Raw genomic sequence first — 19,269 nt, forward strand, 5'->3', positions numbered from 1 at the left:
TATAATAAATTTGGTTGTACAACATGGGTTGAAAGAGCTAGATGAATCAATAACAAGAGTTAGGGATGCATTTAGATATATTAGACAATCCCCAACAAAACTAAGAAAATTCAAAAAATGTGTGGAAGTGAAAAAAATTGAATCTAAGGGCCTATTATCGTTGGATGTTGCAAGTAGATAAAACTCTACATACTTAATGTTAGATATTGCTCAAAAGTTTGAGAGAGCTTTTGAGAGATTTGATAAGGAAAAGCCCTATTTTATGCTTGATCTTGGTACAAGTAATTGGAATAGTGAACTATAATAGGTTATTACTATTAATGGGAGACCCAAGTCAGAGGATTGAACAAGGGTCAGAATATTTGTTAGAGTGTTGCAACAATTTTATGAGCTATTACTTTGCGAGTTTCGAGTTCTTCATATGTCACCTCCAATACATTTTTTCGTGAGATTAATACCGTTCACTATCTCTTACATGAGTGGTAGGAGGGTGACGATCTTAAGTTGAGTGATATGGCTGAAAAAATAAAGAAAAATTTGATAAATATTGGGGGGATCCGAAAAAAATAAATCACCTACTTTACATTGATGTGATGCTTGATCCTAAGCACAAATTAGAGTTTATGGAATATGCACTTCAGGAGATGTATCCAAGTAAGGAAAGGATTGTTGTAGTTTTACCTTTAAAAAATGTTGTATATGCTTTGTATGAAAAATATAAGAAAAAATTAGCACCTCGATATGAAACAGGAGAGCCGTCGCAAGTGTCTACTCCACCTGTTATGGAGAATGTCGAGAAGTAAAAATTTGACAGACCAAACTTACTTAGTTCTCATTTCAAAGGTAAAAGTTTACCAGTAAAGTGTGCGAGGAGAAAACTAATGACTTTGACATTTTGAATTGATAGAAAGCTAATTGTCATTGATTTCCTATTTTATCTTCTATGGCTCAGGATGTGTTAGTAATTCTAGTTTCTACTGTTGCGTACGAGTATGCCTTCAACACAGGGGGTTGAGTACTTTATCCATTTAGGAGTTATCTATCTCCTAAAATGGTTAAAAGTCTAATTTGTACGCAATATTGGATTCGGTCATACCACCCCCATAAGTGTTGAAGAAAATTTAGATCACGTTGAACAACTTGAAGAAGGTAAACTCAATTTTACTCTTTTTTTAAATTTTAATTCAATACTTGTTACTTTGAAGTTATTTAACTAATTTTGCATATTATTTTTAGAATTGGCAAATGTTACCTTTGATATCCTCGCACCTATAGGAATTTAGCTTTTTTAAGATCTCATGCATTTGTAAGTAAGAGAATTTGAGTCTCGAAGTATTTTAATATCTATTTATGGGTTAAATGTATTAGTTAATATATATTTATTGTATTATTTTACAAATTCAAAATGAACCATATACGACATTTTAAGCATTTATGAAAATTTTTCTTGTGGCTGCTTCACAAGATGTAAGTTTAGGCCCCTCCATAGGTAATTATTTTCTTTGTCTATGACATTTGTTTATATATTAACTCTGGTTTGAGTGAACTTTGGTTTATTTTCCGTACAACTCTTGACACAAATTTGTCTTGCAGTCTCTGTTCTCATCCTTCAGAAGTTAGAAATCTGTTTATCCTCTCATTTTGTTAAAGCTGCTAGCACCCTTAGCTTTCTCCTAATGTGATCAATTAAGTGATTAACCATTCCCTCGATTTTTCTGCAACACAATTTAAGCTCCAATTCTTCCACTTCCATTCTATGTCTTCTGCTTCAATGAAGTTTTTTCTTGAGAAAAGCACAGGTAGGCATTTTATTTGTCTTGGAATTGTAATTCAACATCCTTCTGGAGTTTGGATTTTAAGTTTGTTTGCTAATAATTGTCTGATTGGAGTGGTAGATATGACTTAGATGATCTTTTTAAAGAACTAGAAACAAGCAGTTTGGGTTTGAAGTTATCATGGATATGGACCATATTCGTGGTTTAGATGATCTTTTTATGTAGGAAGGTTTCAATGTCATTTTTTGAACAATATGGACTAATTAGTCACTAGATTAACTCTTACAATTATTTCATGTAGTAGCATGCCCCTCCCCTCCCTAAAAAAAAATAAACAAATAAAAAATTGATTCTTCTTGTTGTTTTGGCTTCGCTATCAATCAATGAAGTTCCTAGATATCACATTTCAAGTATTTATTTTTTGAATTCTATTATTTAGTTAATAGATGTTGTATTGTATCTCTTTTTATTTCCCTGTAATATTGTCTTGTTGAACTTTTGGTGACAGTGAAGAACTAAAGAAGCAAATTGAAGTAAAGGAATAGGTATAGTGTAGCTCTAAGACACAATAGCCAGTAGGATTGTACTTGTGCTTCAGAATCATTGCATACTATCACATTGTAACTGACCATGTCTACCATTGATTCATGAATAGATTAATCTTTGAAAGATGAAAGGAATTTAGATAGCCCAAATTGGAATATGTTCTTAATAAATTCAGGTTTGTACTTTTTCCCCTTTGTCTTTGTGTAATTTAAACTTTTTTTCTAGAATCAATCATGCTTGCTACATTCTGCTTCATTTTTCATAATGAACTACTAATATTATGATTTTCTCCCTTATTTCCAGTGTTTTGTTGTCCGTAATACCATGTCAAAATCAAAGCTTCAAGACAGTCATAGCATGTTACAAAATGGGCAAGGGAACAAAAGCCAAAGCTTCAAGACAACATTGGCACAAGCACGAAAATGCAGCAGAACTATGAACTTAAGGCAAGTCAATTCTCTCATAACTTAAATTGGACATGTTTGCACATTCCAATAAGAGCTCCAAATTTTGTTATTTCTGGAACCATAAGTGTTATAACTTGTTAAATTTTTTGATTCCACAAGGGTGATTGTCGTAGACAAACCTTACTTGAGTACTTTGAATCAACAAACAAACCTCATTGGTTTCTTAGAGATAGCAGCAATAGGTTGTTGCATTTCTTCCATCAACTTCACCTGAAATCATCTCACCTTCCACGGTATGCCTCGGTGAACAACTGCAGAAACTTTAGTTAGCTTTGATATATGTCAATGTATGTATTTTGTTGGATATGTTCAACATTTTGAACCGAAATGTGACTGAGGATTTCTAAGTGATGTCAATGTACGTTTTCATCCTTTGTATTTGAATGTGACTATGTGAGGATATGTTCAACAGATGTCAAACTCTAAAGATAGCAACAGGTTTCATTTTCTGTATGTGAGGGAATATGTAACATATGTTCAACAGTGTTGTTTATGAATTTTGATAATGCTTATATGTATGGTTTTTATGCCATTTTTTTGTAAGAAGATAGTAGCAGCAGGTTTCATTATTAATTAATGTGTTTAAAGTTAGAGATAGATAGCAGTAGGCTAGTAGCAGCCAGCGACTTGTATTTGAATTCAGTTATTGTATTTGAATTCGGTTAGTTCGGTTTCTTTGATTCAGTATATTGGTTATAGTCGGTTTTAGGTGATTGGTTTTGGTTAGGTCGGTTATTGTGTTAAGTGGTTCGATTTAGTTCAATTTTTTGGTAAAGATTTCGATTCGATTATAGAAAATTCAAATTCGGTTATTTCTATTTTGGCTATTTCAGTTAGTGTAGCAGTTCGACTGTAGACCTAGGTTCAATTCAGTTCGGTTCGATTAGCTAAATTTCGTCTATTCTGTTCGGTTATAACCAAATGGGCACCCTTAGCCCTCCCCATCTCCAATTATTTAAACTATGCATTTAAATATTAATTAAATTATTTCAATATTTTATTAATTTCTTTTTCATAATCATTTAATCTTCCTAACCCAATTATTAACAGCTCAGAGGCCAAGGTTCAACACCTGACCAACCACTTCCAGAGACATTTCAGACACATAAAATCGATACCAAATGCAACACAATATAGTGTGTGACTTTTTAGATTCACTATTCGCTAGCAATCAGATAATACTGAAACCATTTTCGATATCGGTTAACTCCTTAACCCATCATCAGAATTTCTCCAAATCTGGACGACGATCCAAGAGTTTCTGAATAGCGCCTAACAGCGGTTCAGAATAGTATAAGTAGCAGTGAAATCTCACTTCAAGTGAATCTATTATGGCTGACGATTATCATATGCTATAATCCCTTCATCACCTAACATCCCGATTGAGCAATAGCCATGGAGTGATAAACTCACAGATTCAACTGTGTCAGACCTTATTAATGGGACTAGATAACATTTTAGGAAACACTTTTCCTGACTTTCAATCTACTCTGACCAAGGACTGTCCCATCACACTAATAGTAGATCACATAGAATGTTCACCCCATTAAATACCGACGAGTACGATGGATCATATTCCAAACACCTGTCGCTATATACCAACAATACAAAAACACATGAATGAACGTTCATACCTCTTAATTGGATAGTTTGACTCATTAACAAATCCTGTACACCAATACACAAAACAACCGTGCCAGTTCAAGTTTAAGAATCAATACACCATAGCAAGCTGATGACTCGACTATTATCCATTATCCTGGTTCAAGTCTACGGATCAAGTCACATTCGACTAATTGTTCCCCAACGATCACCCACAAGTCTACTAGTGACATCTCATGTCATATGGTACATGACACCATCTTCCCATCAGTATCCCCATATCGAACAAGGAAGTAACTCATATGCTAGTCCATACTAGATTAATCGAAATCTCCATTCAAAGAATCTAATGATTAAGAATAATTTAAGAAGGTCTATTATCAAATAATCCTGTTACACAGTCTCAACACCTTAAGAATAAGATTCTCACACAAACTATCTAGAGACTCGTTCATATAATTAATTGGATAAAATATAGATGAAGAAAACCTTATCTTTTATTGATTTATACAAAAGATACAATGAATGCATTAAATACAAACTCGTTAGATGTCATTTAAATTTAACATTAAGGCACACAACACTAATATGATCAATATCCAAATTAGGGTTTGTATCTTTGCCAAAGACATTAAGTGACTTTAATCTTATATTATTACGATCATTATTTACATTAATTTTTTTTTAATATTAATCTCATTAATATTTAAGGAATTCCAACTCTTACACTTAGGTTTACTTGCAAAACCTATTAAGCCCATTACCTCATCATGTTGTCCTATTGCATGTAACCCATTAAGTTTCTACATATGTCGGCAATAATTCTTTTCTTTAAAAGAACCATAGAATTTTAGTAGGATCTAGCAATCCATCAAGGCCCCCAATTAGTAGAATGATCAAAAGCGATCACTAACCTTTCAGTGGAGGCTACAACCATGTATATGTAATGTTATCCCTTCATCGGTTTAAAGTGCCTCAACCAATCAGAGGATTAGATTAGGTGTCACCTCTTCTAAGTTTGATCTTGTTATATTTGATATAGAAGAATAACTTCAACAGTATTTGATTTAAGATCAAATCTCAAATCACATTCCCATTGTGCACAGATTTAACAGGTACATTTTCATCAAATGGGCCTAGGAGACATTCTCCCATTAAGGGTCAATGAATCCTCTCTAGATCACTCACAACTTTCATATACTTTATAACATACACAATCACCACCGAGTTGACACCCCTTACTAGATGCTTTCATAACGAAGTCAAAGAATCCACACACAAGATACAATAGTGACCACAAGTCAAATGATGACTTTACACAACCGCCACTAAGGTTTCCATAGACACCTGTAAACCTTATGGAACCCATGCCATTCTAACACTTCGTGTGCTTCTAGTTCTATGGCCTTGTTTGTTTCTCTGTGTGACATGTTAGCATTTTACAGAGTATATAAATTTTTGCAGTAAATTATTTAAAATTTTTATTGCTTACATTTCACTTTTCCCTAGAAGAGGGGATGCACTCGCTCCCTAGTCTTAAGTGGATGATGGGCGGGATTATGTCTACTCGCTAATCCCTGGTTGACAATGTACATTCATTTTTATATTTTTGGTTTTCAGGTGTTGAATATTGAACTATCTGTCATTTGCTCCTTCCAAGATAAATGTCTCAATTTGGTTCTTCAACTCCTGTGGTAACTGTAGTATTCATTCAGATTCTTTCCCATAGGATGACCAGCTTTCCTATCACATGTTGAAGTCTTCTTTGATTTCCCAATCATTCCTTTTTGTTCTTCAATTTCACCTCCTCCCATTGTTCTCATTATCTTAGTATGGAGTATATACTTGTTTGCCTTGGCGAAGAAATCTACCAAAGACTTTGGGGGCTCAAACAATAACAACTCTTGGAAGGATGTCAGTTGCGCCCCTTGCATCATAATGGATACCGCTACTTCAACCAGTAAGTCTAGGATTTCGAAAGTGACATTCCGAAATCTATCCACATATTGCCATAGGGTTTCTTTAGCTTCTTATCGGATACTGAAGAAATATGTCACGTCCTTCTTTTTTCAACTATTAATTACAAAGGCTTTAATGAATTTTGTTCTTAACTGTTCGAATGATGAAATGGATGCTTCAAGTAACCCATTGAACCAGGTTTGAGCATGCCCTATCATAGTCAACGAAAATACTCGACACATCACTTTGTCGCCCCATCCATGAAGTATCATTAATGATTCATAATCCTAAATATAATCATCAGGGTCATCTTTCCCAACATAAGGGGTAATCTGAGGCATCTTAAATTTTTGGGGTAGTGGTTTATTTGATATGTTTTTAATGAACGGGGATTTCCTTCTTGGTTGTTCTTCAGTGGCTGGAACTAATTTCTCTTGTTCAAGTACTTCTTCTATTACCCTCTTTATGTCATCTCGTATACACATTGCGGTGTTATTATTAGCTCTTCTATTCCTTGGTGTCAAGTCCTTAGTGGGGCTTTGCCTTCTTTCCATAGGCATACTTGTCATAGTTTCCTAGGTCTTCTCCTTCTCAGGCTCCCTTTATCTCTTTGATAATTTCACTCTCGCTGCCAATTTTGCAGTGGAAAGGCATTAGCTCCTCGTGGTTGGAGTTTAGATTGATTTCCTCTGCGATGAGAGGAATTGAGAGTGGGAGCTAGGCATGGCTTCTCGATAAAAACTGATCTCTTCATCCCTATGATGAGTTTTCTTTAGTGGTGCAGTTTTTGGCATAAGTCTCCTTAGCGTTGCAAGTAATGCCATATAGGGAACTAGACTTTGGAGTATCCCCGCCATATCCCATAAGGCATGCATTCCTTCAATACGTTGTTGCCACAACACTTCATAATCTGCTAATGGGACGATAAGATAAGCTTGTTATTAATTAAGTGTTGAAAATCTGGTGGAGGTGGCTAGGTCACCACTTGCTGCCAAGGACTAGACAAAGTTGACTAAAGACTTCCTTGTCGTTTAAGATTGGGTGTAAGCTGATACACTCTCATTGGATTTTGGAAGTCTCATGAAAGAGGGCAAATTTCCACGCCATGAGAAAGAGTCTGTCGATTGCCTCTAATGACTGCCATTGACAATGATTTGACTTTTTGTTATGCGTTTTCCATAGACAGTGCCAATTGTTATTGCCAAGTTACAATAATAAAATTTATTTGTCTCGGTATTGGCCTAAGAAAAAGCATCCACCGCTATCAAAGGTTCAAGATATCATCAACGAGGCTTCAATAGATCTAGATTGGGTCGAAGTTGGAATTCAACAAGGCATGGGCCCAAAATAGTCTCTAAAATCTCCTATGCAAGGTGCTTGGAAGGGTCTTCGAGTGACAAGCGACGTGGGATCCTGAGCAGGTCTTCAATAGGTTGGTCTTCCAAGGATAAGGGCAAGCAGTCCAAGATTTAGTCTACAAGACAACAACAGTTAGAAGGCCATGCGAGGGAGTCCCCCGTGCAAGCCCTCCGGCCAAGTCATACAATGTTCTGAGAAATATGTCTAATGCATGTCGCAGATAATATGCATGACATTATCAATATATGCATAAATGCTCATATTCATGCTAATGAATAGTTGATCATGAATAGTAACTCCCTAATAGATAATATTGTTGAAATAATCGACTAGATCCAAATAACAGAGTGGGTCCAAGAACTGATTACGTCCAAAAAATCGACTAATCCTGAATAACCGACTAGGCCTAAAAAATCAACTAATCTTGAATAACTGACTAGGCCTAAAAAATCGACTGGCCACTAAGAACCTACTGGCTCCTGAAAATCGACTGGCCATGAAGAATCGACAGGGCCTAAAGAATCGCCTGGCCACTAAGAACCAACTGGCAACTAAGAACCGACTAGCCCCTGAGAACAATGAGAACCGACTAGCCATTAAGAATCGATTAGCCCCTGAAATACTTAAGAGCAAAATGCAGTCCTTGTCCAAAAAAAAATCCCCCTAATAAAGAGGCAAGCTGCCTATTTATAGAGGAGGGAGTGAGGGACAAGAGGTAAGCTGCCTATTTATAGAGGAGGGAGTGAGGGACACGTGGCAGTTATCCCGAATTTTTTGGGGGACACGTGGCAGACATTTGGGGCTTCCCGAAAGGCATATTCTCAACATATTCCGTTGGAGATTTTGAAAAAGACTTAAACCGAGAGGATCTTAGTAAAATCGAGTGTCTCTCGATGGTCGCCACTTTGGGCGCCCCTTGAATCGAGAGTCTTGGTTCAAAGGAACTGAGGGGTTCTCGGTGGTGGCCACCCCTTGAGCAAAGGAACCAAGAACTTCTCGGTTCAAAACCAAGAGGCTCTTTGTGGTGGCCACTTAAAGTGGCCACCCCTTCAAGCAAACGAATCGAGAGGCTCTCGGTTATAAACCGAGAGCCACTCGGTTGAGCCGAGTAGGGGGATGGGGGGAGGGCTCTCGGCCTCCACTTGTACTGCAATTTTTTGCTTCCTTCATTTTACTTTTTGGTTTGTCTTTTCTTGGTGTATTTGATCCATATTCGTAGATGCGACACATAGCTTCTTTATTGATATTTGTGGGCATATCAACTTCAAATCCTAGAATCATCATCTTGTGCAAACAAATACCTCAACAGTGTAATAAACTTACAAAGGTAACCAAAAAGAAAATGCATGAAAAAGGCATAACTGCAAAAGTTAAGACCTGCTGCCCTCAGGGTCTTCAACTTTGCCAACAGCAGTTCTGGGAGGAGCCAAGAATTTGAAGTAGCATCTTTGCAGGTGACCATGTAATCAAGCCATCTAATAAATATACTCTCAAAATATTTATAAAAAAAAAACAGATAGATTTACAATACTATTTCAGGAAGAGCTCCATTTTCGTCAGAAAATGCTTGCTGCCTTCTTTTCTATTCTCGTGAGGGATTGTAAAGAAGTGCTTGACCAAGATGAATACCTAGCTTGCAGTTTTACTACCTTTCTCCCATAGAAACAGCACAAGCTTCACTTCCAGGCTTCGGTAATTTTAACTCTCCACGAACACATACAACAAAAACAATAACAACCATAAGCCTTAATATTCCACTAGCTGGGGTCAGACAACCTACTGTATGTGCACCCGACAAATAGGCTAAGTGATCAAATATGACATTTCTTGTTTTTCTTGTCAGGTTTTAGAGGACAATTACCCAAAACAACAATTGGAGAGAAGTCCTGTCTTCTTTGTCTTTCAACAAGTGAAGTCACCTATGGGAGACAGGATGGACTAAGACTCCCTCTCTTTCCTCTTAATCTTCTTAGTCCGCATGTTTGGTCAGTGAAAGTTTTCTAAGCTTGTTGATTTTTGGTATTTATTTACACACAAATGACCTGTCATTGTACCTTCCCAATAATTGTAAAGTGAGGATGCTTCGTCACATAAATGGAATTAACCTTCCAGTCACAAAGAACCATGACCATGCCTTACCAAGAAATTTTTGAGTGCCCAACATGGACATCAGGATATCTCCCAACATGATTAATGTGCTACAGATCAAGTCTAACATTATCTTGAAGATTTTAGGTCACAAACCCAACCTAGGGGCAATTCAGGATAAAGAGAGCCTGGCTTGGATTCAACATTAAGCCACAGTTAACTACAGTTCAAATATTCAACAATACAATATATGCAATTGTCAAACCAAACACACAAAGCAAAGAGAAAGAAGCAGGAGAGCACAAAGCTAATATATACATGTGTGTGTGTGTGTATGTTTATAAACACACACAACTGTAAAGAGAAGAGAGAAAGTTACTCCATAAAAAGTAATGTCTCCAGCCATTTACTCTCAGTACTTAAAATTGGAGGGGGGGGGGGGGGCGCACAGCAGTTTCAACAGATATACAAATACAAAGCATTAGAGGCAAAGAGAATAAACCAATATAAAGCACTAATAAGACAATTGTCAACTGCACTAAAACTCCCACTGGGGAACTATAATGAAAAAATTAAAAAAAAAATTGTACTTTAAATCTTACAAATATTTAGGAGAATATCTATTTTTCGGTCTTCAAAAAGTTAGCTTGTTAGGATGGGGTTGCTAAAAGAATTTTCACTTCTCATACTGACTGGGAATCTGAACACCTGGATATCAAATAAACTTCTGTCATTGAAAACAAAAGGTAAAATAATATCCAGAGAGAAAAGGGAAAGGAAAGATAGAACCTCAGTAAGCTACAATTTTCTTCTTCTTCATTACAAGTAACCCATTTGACTAGAAAGTCCATGCATCAAACAAAAAAATTCTAGATTGTAAAACAGCAATAAAGCAGTTAACAATTATTTCAGAACTTCAATGATCTGTTTACTCTATCAGCATTACCTACTACTGTTTCTTGAGTTTTAATTTTATTTCACTTTGTATTCCTCTATATACTTGTGCTCAATTGTGTGGATATATGTATTATATATGCCAAGTTAGTACCAAATTGCTGTTTCTTTTTTCAATGACCAGTACTCAAGTTGCTTAACGTCAGCTATTTCGATCTCCATAATATCTCTCCAAGGATGAGTCTTATATGAATCTCCAAATGTTTTCGTGTCAAGGTAGCATGTCGATCTCTAATCTCTGCCTCCAATAATCAAGCCTTCTATGGTATATCCCAAGTGTTAGCATCAAGATTGACACATGAACATCAATGATCTCTCCTTCCCATGATCAATCTCTCCATCCCTCCTGGGATCAAGTTCCTCGTGATATATCTCCAATTGATAGCATTGTGAAGTGAGCAAGAATCTCCATGATTGGAAATCAAGACTCAATTGACATTCTCAGTACAAACTTGGCTCGCCCAATGGAGTTCTCTTAGTGCTTTGATTGCCACATGCCCATTCCACCATGTAGAGATGAGATCTCCAACTATGATGCCCCTATTACACTGACATCTTCAGAAGTAGATCTCCAACCTAAATGACTTAGGTTGAGCTGCCCTTACGTTTCATCTGCATGAGACTTGTAAGGATTTGTGGATTAAAAGCTAGTGCCGTGAGTCTCATCCTCATCGAGAGCATTAACCTTCACTCCGAAAGCTTGGTTTCAACCAATTATGAAAGGAAGAGTCTAACCATCAACCTTGAGTCCTATCATTACTCCCCTACAACCTCATAACCAAGACATGGTCTCATTACCATCATTATGTTTATAATTAGCCATTATATCATTCCATAGCGATCACCCACATCCCTTGGACTTTGGCAATTAAGGCTTAAGACCTTCACTAAAATAAAAGTTTCAAGTCATTAGAGAAAGACTGATTAGAACATTGAGTCCTATAATTACGCCTAAAAATCTGACGACCAGGACATGGTCTCATTACCACCATTATTTTCACAATTATTTATTATATCATTCCATAACCGATCTCCCACATCCTTGGACTTTGACATTAGGATTTGAGCCCTTCACTAAAATTAAAGAAAGACTGATTAGAATATTGAGACCCACTCTCACTTCTAGCTTTGGAGATCCATGCATACTTGATTACCTACCGGCATTGCCATCTTACCTAACCAACTCCTCTACAGTACGCACGCTCAAGTTAGAAGGAAGACCTATGTGTCCAGAAATGGATGTATTTCCTGAAATGCTAAATACGCAGTTTAGTGATAAAGTGAACTAGAGAATCTGATTTTCAATTTTGTTGGAGAAAATCATGAGAGATAAATTACAATATGTGTAGAACATACTTTATGGGGGTTGAGATATCTAAAAATTCAAGGAAATGAGGTTGAACAGGACAAAGAGATCATAACTCTACTAGTGCAATATCAACCTAAGGAATCAAGTCAGCAGTGATACACCGTGGGGCCAGTAGACCTACATCTTCTTAAGTAAGAGAGAAAAAGATCTTAAAATTCAAAGTAGTGAATTGAGGTATAGATCCTCATGTTTCTTTATAAGCACTGAAGAGACCAAAAAAATAAAGAACTTCAGTATCAAGTAATCAGGTATCATCTTCCATCTGGCCAGCTAACTGTTCCAAAATTGAGATTATTTCCTCTGTCAAAGGGTGCAACTTATCTGATGCAGTAAAAGCGTGAAGCTTACCTTCAACTTCTACCCAACTAATGGCCCTTTCTTTCTTCACCCCTCTCTCATTCATGAGTTGTCTGACCTTCTCTACAGACTCCCACCTTCCAAGAGTTGCATATACACTTGACAGGAATATGTATGCCGCAGAGGTTTGAGGCTCCAGTTCAATAAGTTTTTCAGCTGCTTGTCCCCCCAACTCTAAGTTTCCATGGATTCTGCAAACACCAAGTACTGCGTTCCAGATGAGGCCATCAGGTTCACAATGCATCTCTTGAAGCTGTTTCATCATTTGATCAAAACATCCAGCTCGGCCCAAAAGATCAATCAAGCATGCATAATGTTCTTGGTCAGGAACAATCCCATGCTCACAAGTCATTGACTGAAAATACCTAAGGCCCTCTTGTACAAGACCAGAGTGGCTACATGCATTGAGCATGACAACAAGGGTTATCCTGTCTGGCTTAACCCCTGATCTAACCATGTCATCATACATTTTTGCTGCCTCTTCACCACAACCATGATGTGCTAAGGCCGACAACATCGTATTCCATAATACATAATCTTGCTTGTTACCCATAATATCAAAGACCAGCCTACTGACTCCCAAGCTCCCACACTTTGAATACATGTCGATAAGAGAACTGACAACTATTGTATTGGGTTTCAAACCCATTCTTATCAAATAAGTATGAATTTGTTTGCCATGCTTCAGTGAAGCCATAGTAGCACATGCACATAGGCAACTGCTGAAAGTGAATTGATCTGGTCTAATTTGTAATAACATCATCTCTGTGAATAATTTAAGGGCCATGTCTTCCATATTATTTCGAGCATACCCAGCAATCAAAGCAGTCCATGAGACAGGGTTCTTCTCAGGCATCGCATCAAACAATTTCCTAGCTGACTGCATATCGCCCCACCTGGCATATCCTGAGACTAGGGTAGTCCAAGCAAGGACATCCCTGACCGTCATCTCATCGAACAATCTCCTGGCACTGCAGATCTGCGAACATTTGGCATAGGCATCGATCAAAGTACTCGAAAGAACCACATTTGACAAAAAACCGGTAACAAAAACCTGACAGTGCACCTGGCTAGTAAGTCCCATCTCTTTCAACTTCACACACACTGTCAAGGCACCGGCAAAGCTAAACTCGTTAAACCCAATTGACAATCTCCGCATATCCCTGTAAAACCTTAAAGCATCGTTGCAGTACCCATTCTTTGCATATGCAATTATCATAGTATTCCACGACACAACGTCCTTCTCGGGCATTGTGTCAAATATCCTCTTGGCGGGTTTTATCATTCCCAGCTTCGTGTACCCAGAAAGCATGTTGTTCCAAGAATACAAATTCCTCGCGGCCATTTTATCAAACACTTTGCGTGCTTCTACGTGATTGCCACATTTGCAATACATATTGATCAAGTGGTTCGACAGGAAAGAGTTGGGTTTCTTCAAACCCGTGAGCTTCAAATGCAGGTGAACCCATTTGCCTTCTTTGAGAGACTTGGAGTTGGCGCACTGTTGCAGGAGGAAAGCGAGAGTGGCAGTGTTTAAGCGAAGGCCTTTACGAACCAGAAGGTCCAGAGACCCGACGGCTTGTGTGAGGCGGCCTTGTGAACACAAATCGAGTATGGGCCGGACGATGCAGGAAGCTTCGAGTTTGCTATTGGGTTTGGTTCGCCGTAGGGCTCTGACGATGCCAGTTGAAGAAAGAGAGGGCATGGCATAAGAACACCATGTGAGATTGTCTTATTCTACCGTCACGGTGGTTATGTGATGGGGGAACGAGAACCACCGTGGAAAACGGTTGGCTCCGGCGAGAATTGTTGTCCGTCGTTAAGAACCTTAAGGACCGATCATGAAGTGTGCACCTGAATTTGGGATTTTCCCGATCCGAAGAGGTCGGCGCGTCGGGACCCAGCCACCAATAGGAGCTCACCACGTCCTCGTTACATTTTACATTGTACTTCCCCTCCAATTTTGATTGGTCCACAAATAAAAAATAAATAAAATACATTAACTAAAGGCCTAAGATACATTTGTACCCCTAAGCTTAGGGCTTTTAATTATTTGTACCCTTAAAAGGGAGAATTTATTGTGTCTCTCAAATTGTATTTTAGAATTTATTACACACTTTAAATGTGAATTTTGGACTATCATGTATTTTATTATCCAATTAACATTTCAAGTGAGTTACATATGTAATTAAGGTACGCAAAATCAGCATCACCATCTTCTTTTTCCTTATTCTTAGCGTCGACGAACCCTCACATTCTTTGTTGTAGGCAATCGCTCACATTTCTTTTGCTAGAAATAAGGGCCATCTTTATTAATGGTAGCCACTAGGGCTTTGAAGACCCACAACAACTCGATCGACCATTGCAAATGTCTTTCTTGAAGCGTTCACAGGGAATAACTCATCGCAAAGGTGGCTTCGAAAGTGTTGCGAAAAAAGGTGGAAGACCTCTAGTTCCATCTTATCGCTTCAAAAATAGAGATTTTGTAATGGTTGCACCAACCACATCGTCGCCTCTATAATGACCACGGCAACTCGTTCGTAAAAAAGACCTCATCATTGCAACCCGATTGGCCATTTCACAAAAGACCAATCAATCGACCACATAAACCCATAAGATCATGATCGATTGGACCATCCCATTAGTCACTAGTAATGCGCGATTCACATGCCTTTGGCAACTAGTGTCACCCACGTAATTGATGAAAATATGTAAAAGAAGAAGAAAAAGCACAAGAAAATAGAACGACAACTTTGATGGTGGCGGCGAAAATATATGCAACGGCGATGAAGCCTTTGATGGCATCGACAACGACTGCGTTGGAGGCGAAAGGCGATGGAAGAGTCGACAGCTACGATGACGACAACTGCAACGGGTTTGATTTGCAATAACACGTAGCAACATTTCATTGGTTTTCATTACACAATCAGCATCTCACATGGCAACATCACATTAGTTCAACATCTAATGATAAAATAATTATGTATAATTTATCAATATCTAATGATAAAATTTTATTAGTTTGAATCAACATATATTATTGTATTAATATAAAATTTTGATAAATAGTTATGTATAATTTATTAACATATATATTGTATCAATATAAATAAAATTTTGTCCAATGACATGTGTGTCATGCACTAAGTATTTTGGGATTTGAGGGGTATAATAAGTCTCAAATTGAAATTTGAATGGCATAGTAGATCCCCCTTCTAAGTTCAAGGGCACAAATGGTTAAATGGGCAAAGTTCAAGGGCATGGGTGTGTTTTTAGCCTTGACTAAATTTTGGCAAGGATCTCCCTTAAGCTTGAAATATTATTAATCTTTTTGAGGTTTTCAATTTCGTATTAGTTAATAGTTTTATTTTTAAATAATAATAATTAAATCTGTTAAAAAATCAAGATATTCTCTTATTTCAATCTCTTTATCTTTTTTTATTCTTCTTCAACAATAGTAACAGCGACAATAAAAGTAACAATATTAGATGTATTCGTAGGCAGTCTTAACCATAATTGTCAATATCCTTGAGAGAAAACAAAAAAGGATGATCAAGTGATAGAGAGAAAATAAAAGTAACACTCTCAATATATATTTTCTACAATTTTTAATGAATGAATTAATTAAAAATTCTTAAGAATTAAGATTTTTAAGAATCAAACAATTGTTTTTGATACCCAGACTTTCTTAGGTCCAAACATATTAGCATAATCTAAGATGAAATTCTTAGAAATACACTCTTTTTATTATATGGACATGAGTAGGATTTATTCATTCTCCATTATAAGAGTAACATTATCTAAAGAAATATGATTGATTTGTACAGTAGGTATGATACCTTTCTTTGGGTTTATTTTTATGATCATTTCCAAATCTCCTTTTCTTTTGACTTTTTAGGAATGTTTTGTGAAAAACATTTTGTTCTTTCAAAACTTTGATTTCCTTCTCATGCTTTTCTTTTTCAACTATAAAAGATATACTTATGATTTTAGAGTTATCAACCTTTACTTTCATCTTTTCGTTTCTTTGTTTAAGAGAAATGATATTAGTTCTAAGATTGGTGTTTTTCAATGTAACTTTTTCAAGTTTTTCAAAAATATCATAAAAGACTTCAAGAAAATAATCATATAAAAGTTCAGAAGTTGATGGATCAAATTTTACCTCATCTTCAAAGGTCATAAAGGTCATGTTTGCAACTTCTTCTATGATTTCGTGTCATTCTCGATACATTCATTATTTTTCTATGTCATCACCGTATCTTTTTTCTCCTATTTCTTATTTTTTATTATAGTTGGACACTTGGGCTTGATGTGTATAAAGGGTTTTTTCGTTGTGATTCTTTCATTTTCTCTCTCGATCTCCTTTTGTTGAACTTTTTCTTCATAAACATGTCCTATCTATGGGTGATTAAATTTATCTTACATTTATTTCATATCACTTATATTGAATTTATCTTACATTTATTTCATATCAATTTATGTCAAGGATATATTTAAAGTATTGGTATTCATAATTCGAAAGATCCAAATTAATTTATTTAAAGAGTGTTTAAAATTAAGAAAAAGTTTTTGAAAAATCCAATTTATCCTCTTTTTGAATAGGTACTTATCTTTCTTTTTTTTTTTATAACTTAACAACTAAGAGTGATCCACGGCATTCAAAAAGAATTTTGGTGTCATCACTTCTTATACAAACATTTTTTGGAACAGAATAAAAAATAGTTTTATCTCAAAATCATCCATGGACTTAAATGTGCATTCTCCTTTAGATAAATCTGCTAGTTCTAATCATATGTGTAAGGTTTTTGACAATGATGGCATTGATATCAAAAAGGATCTTCTTAAGAATTTATAAGATCACCCGCTCATCAAATGGAGCAAAGTCAAGAAGAAAAGGTAACATCTGCTTCTACTTATGATATTAGTGATATTATTAATAAGATTGATAAATATGAAGAACTTTTTTCAAATGAAAACCTGTTAATTGCTTTTAATAATTTATATTTTCAATTTGAACAACTTCGTATAGATAATAGTTATCTTAAAAAATAACATGATATATTATCAGAATAGGTAGAAGTCTTGAAATCAAATGATACTAGCAAGTCCTTAAGAATAGGTAAAAGAAAATATTCTATAAATGTTAATAGGAACATGTTTGTCAAGTCAAATGGAGAGGAAATGGTGAGGTTACGAAGAAAAAGAAAATAAACAGTCAATGGAGTGATGAAGACTCCTGAGGCAAAAATCTTATGGCTAATCACTGCCTTATTGATCACCTGTGACTAATGGTTAAGCAAGATCCTCAACTCAATCCCCAAAATGAGGTTTTCCAAATTATGGGTAGGATCTTTTGGGCATATACCATTTCATCAGGTAGCAAAAGAGCCAATAGGTGATGTATCTCTCCCTAATCAACAAGACACATACATGACATACCATGGTGATAGGAGACATGACAGGTTGAAATTAACCCTCCTGAAAAGGAATATTTTGGGATGGATTTATAAATGTTCTCCCTCTCATCAAATTTGAATTATAAGCTTGATTTAATGATTTTTAGTTAAATTTTTAATTTATTTATACCTTTATATATTTTTAACTTATCATTTATTGAAAATGCTTATAGTATGGTTCTCTTTTTGCATGGTTGTCAATTGTGTACAAGTATTTTGTTAGAATGAAATAAGAGATGCAAAATGCACCCAATAAAGAGGTGAATTGGGTGATTAAAAATTTGTGTGTTTTTGAAAAGATTTTTAAAATTTTAAAAAATTAATAATATTTGAATGATATAATAGAACTTTTCAAGTGAAAATGCAATGCGATGATTAGAAGAGAATAAATGCACAAGAAACATAATAATAGAATTATAGTGGTTTGATTCTTCTCAATCTACATCCACTACTCTAGCACTCAAAGAGAGATTTTGAATTCATTATGCAAATCTCGAACTACAAACCACAATCTAATACAACTATTAGTTACCCAGCTAGCTGACTAACACTTCTAGCAAGAAAACTCTTAAAATTTATAATGAAAGATGACAGATACAACTTTTAACACAAAAAAATCTCAAAACGAGATCTTGTTATAGTAAGATTAAAATGATTTTGTAGAACAAGAATGAATAAGCCTTGAGAAAGAAAAGATGGAATCAGTGAAACTTAAAAGAACTTCTTTTAAAGATGTATATAGCCCAATCTTTTAACAACTTTTTTGATCTCTAAAATGTCTTAAATTTATATCCTTTGACGTACCATTGAAGACTTTTAGCCGCTAGAACTCAAATCATGGCAAATCCAATATGCAAAGCACAGGTAAGAAGAGTCATTAAGGTTTCTCAAACAAAAACTCTTGACAGTTTCATAGACAATCAACAATTTTCTATGTTTTTGTTAGAACTTTCAATTATATACAATTTATGTCGACAAAGTTAGATTTGAAGACGAGATACAAAAAGCATCTAATTTGATCAATCGAGTTTAAAAGAACTAGTCAATCATTTTCTCAAGCAGTCGATAGAGTTTAGAAAACTAATATAATTTACTCTGAATTGTTTTGAAATTAGTTTTCGATGTTCAAAATACATTTACGCATATTTTTTTAAAAATTATTTTCTCTGAATTTTAGAAAATTTTTGACATAACACTTCAAAAGCCATTTATTTCATCCATTTTAAAGTTGTTTCTGATTTTGTTCAACCAACGTTTATTAAAATTTTGTGAAAATATTTATCATGAAAATTAACATCATAAAAACAAGCTCACATAATTTTATTAGCAGGAAAGGA

General features: G+C 35.6%; 1 protein-coding gene across 3 annotated transcripts; it reads right to left on the bottom strand.

Annotated features, from left to right (window-relative positions):
- Positions 1-10,220: 10,220 nt before the first annotated feature.
- On the bottom strand, positions 10,221-14,402 carry LOC127801097 (pentatricopeptide repeat-containing protein At2g21090). 3 transcript variants are annotated; one of them, XM_052335951.1, is made up of 2 exons: positions 12,468-14,402; positions 10,221-10,504 (listed from the first exon to the last, which is right to left on the bottom strand). In XM_052335951.1, the coding sequence occupies exons 1-2, from the start codon at positions 14,179-14,181 to the stop codon at positions 10,473-10,475; spliced, it is 1,746 nt and encodes a 581-aa protein (XP_052191911.1). In that variant the 5' UTR covers positions 14,182-14,402; the 3' UTR covers positions 10,221-10,472. The 3 variants fall into 3 exon arrangements, with proteins under 3 accessions (XP_052191911.1, XP_052191912.1, XP_052191910.1); XM_052335952.1 differs by lacking the exon at positions 10,221-10,504 and having other exon boundaries at positions 10,534-13,455; positions 13,543-14,402; XM_052335950.1 differs by lacking the exon at positions 10,221-10,504 and having other exon boundaries at positions 10,535-14,401.
- Positions 14,403-19,269: the final 4,867 nt, after the last annotated feature.

This window comes from Diospyros lotus, chromosome 5 (assembly GCF_014633365.1).
Source record: "Diospyros lotus cultivar Yz01 chromosome 5, ASM1463336v1, whole genome shotgun sequence".
Taxonomy (NCBI): domain Eukaryota; kingdom Viridiplantae; phylum Streptophyta; class Magnoliopsida; order Ericales; family Ebenaceae; genus Diospyros; species Diospyros lotus.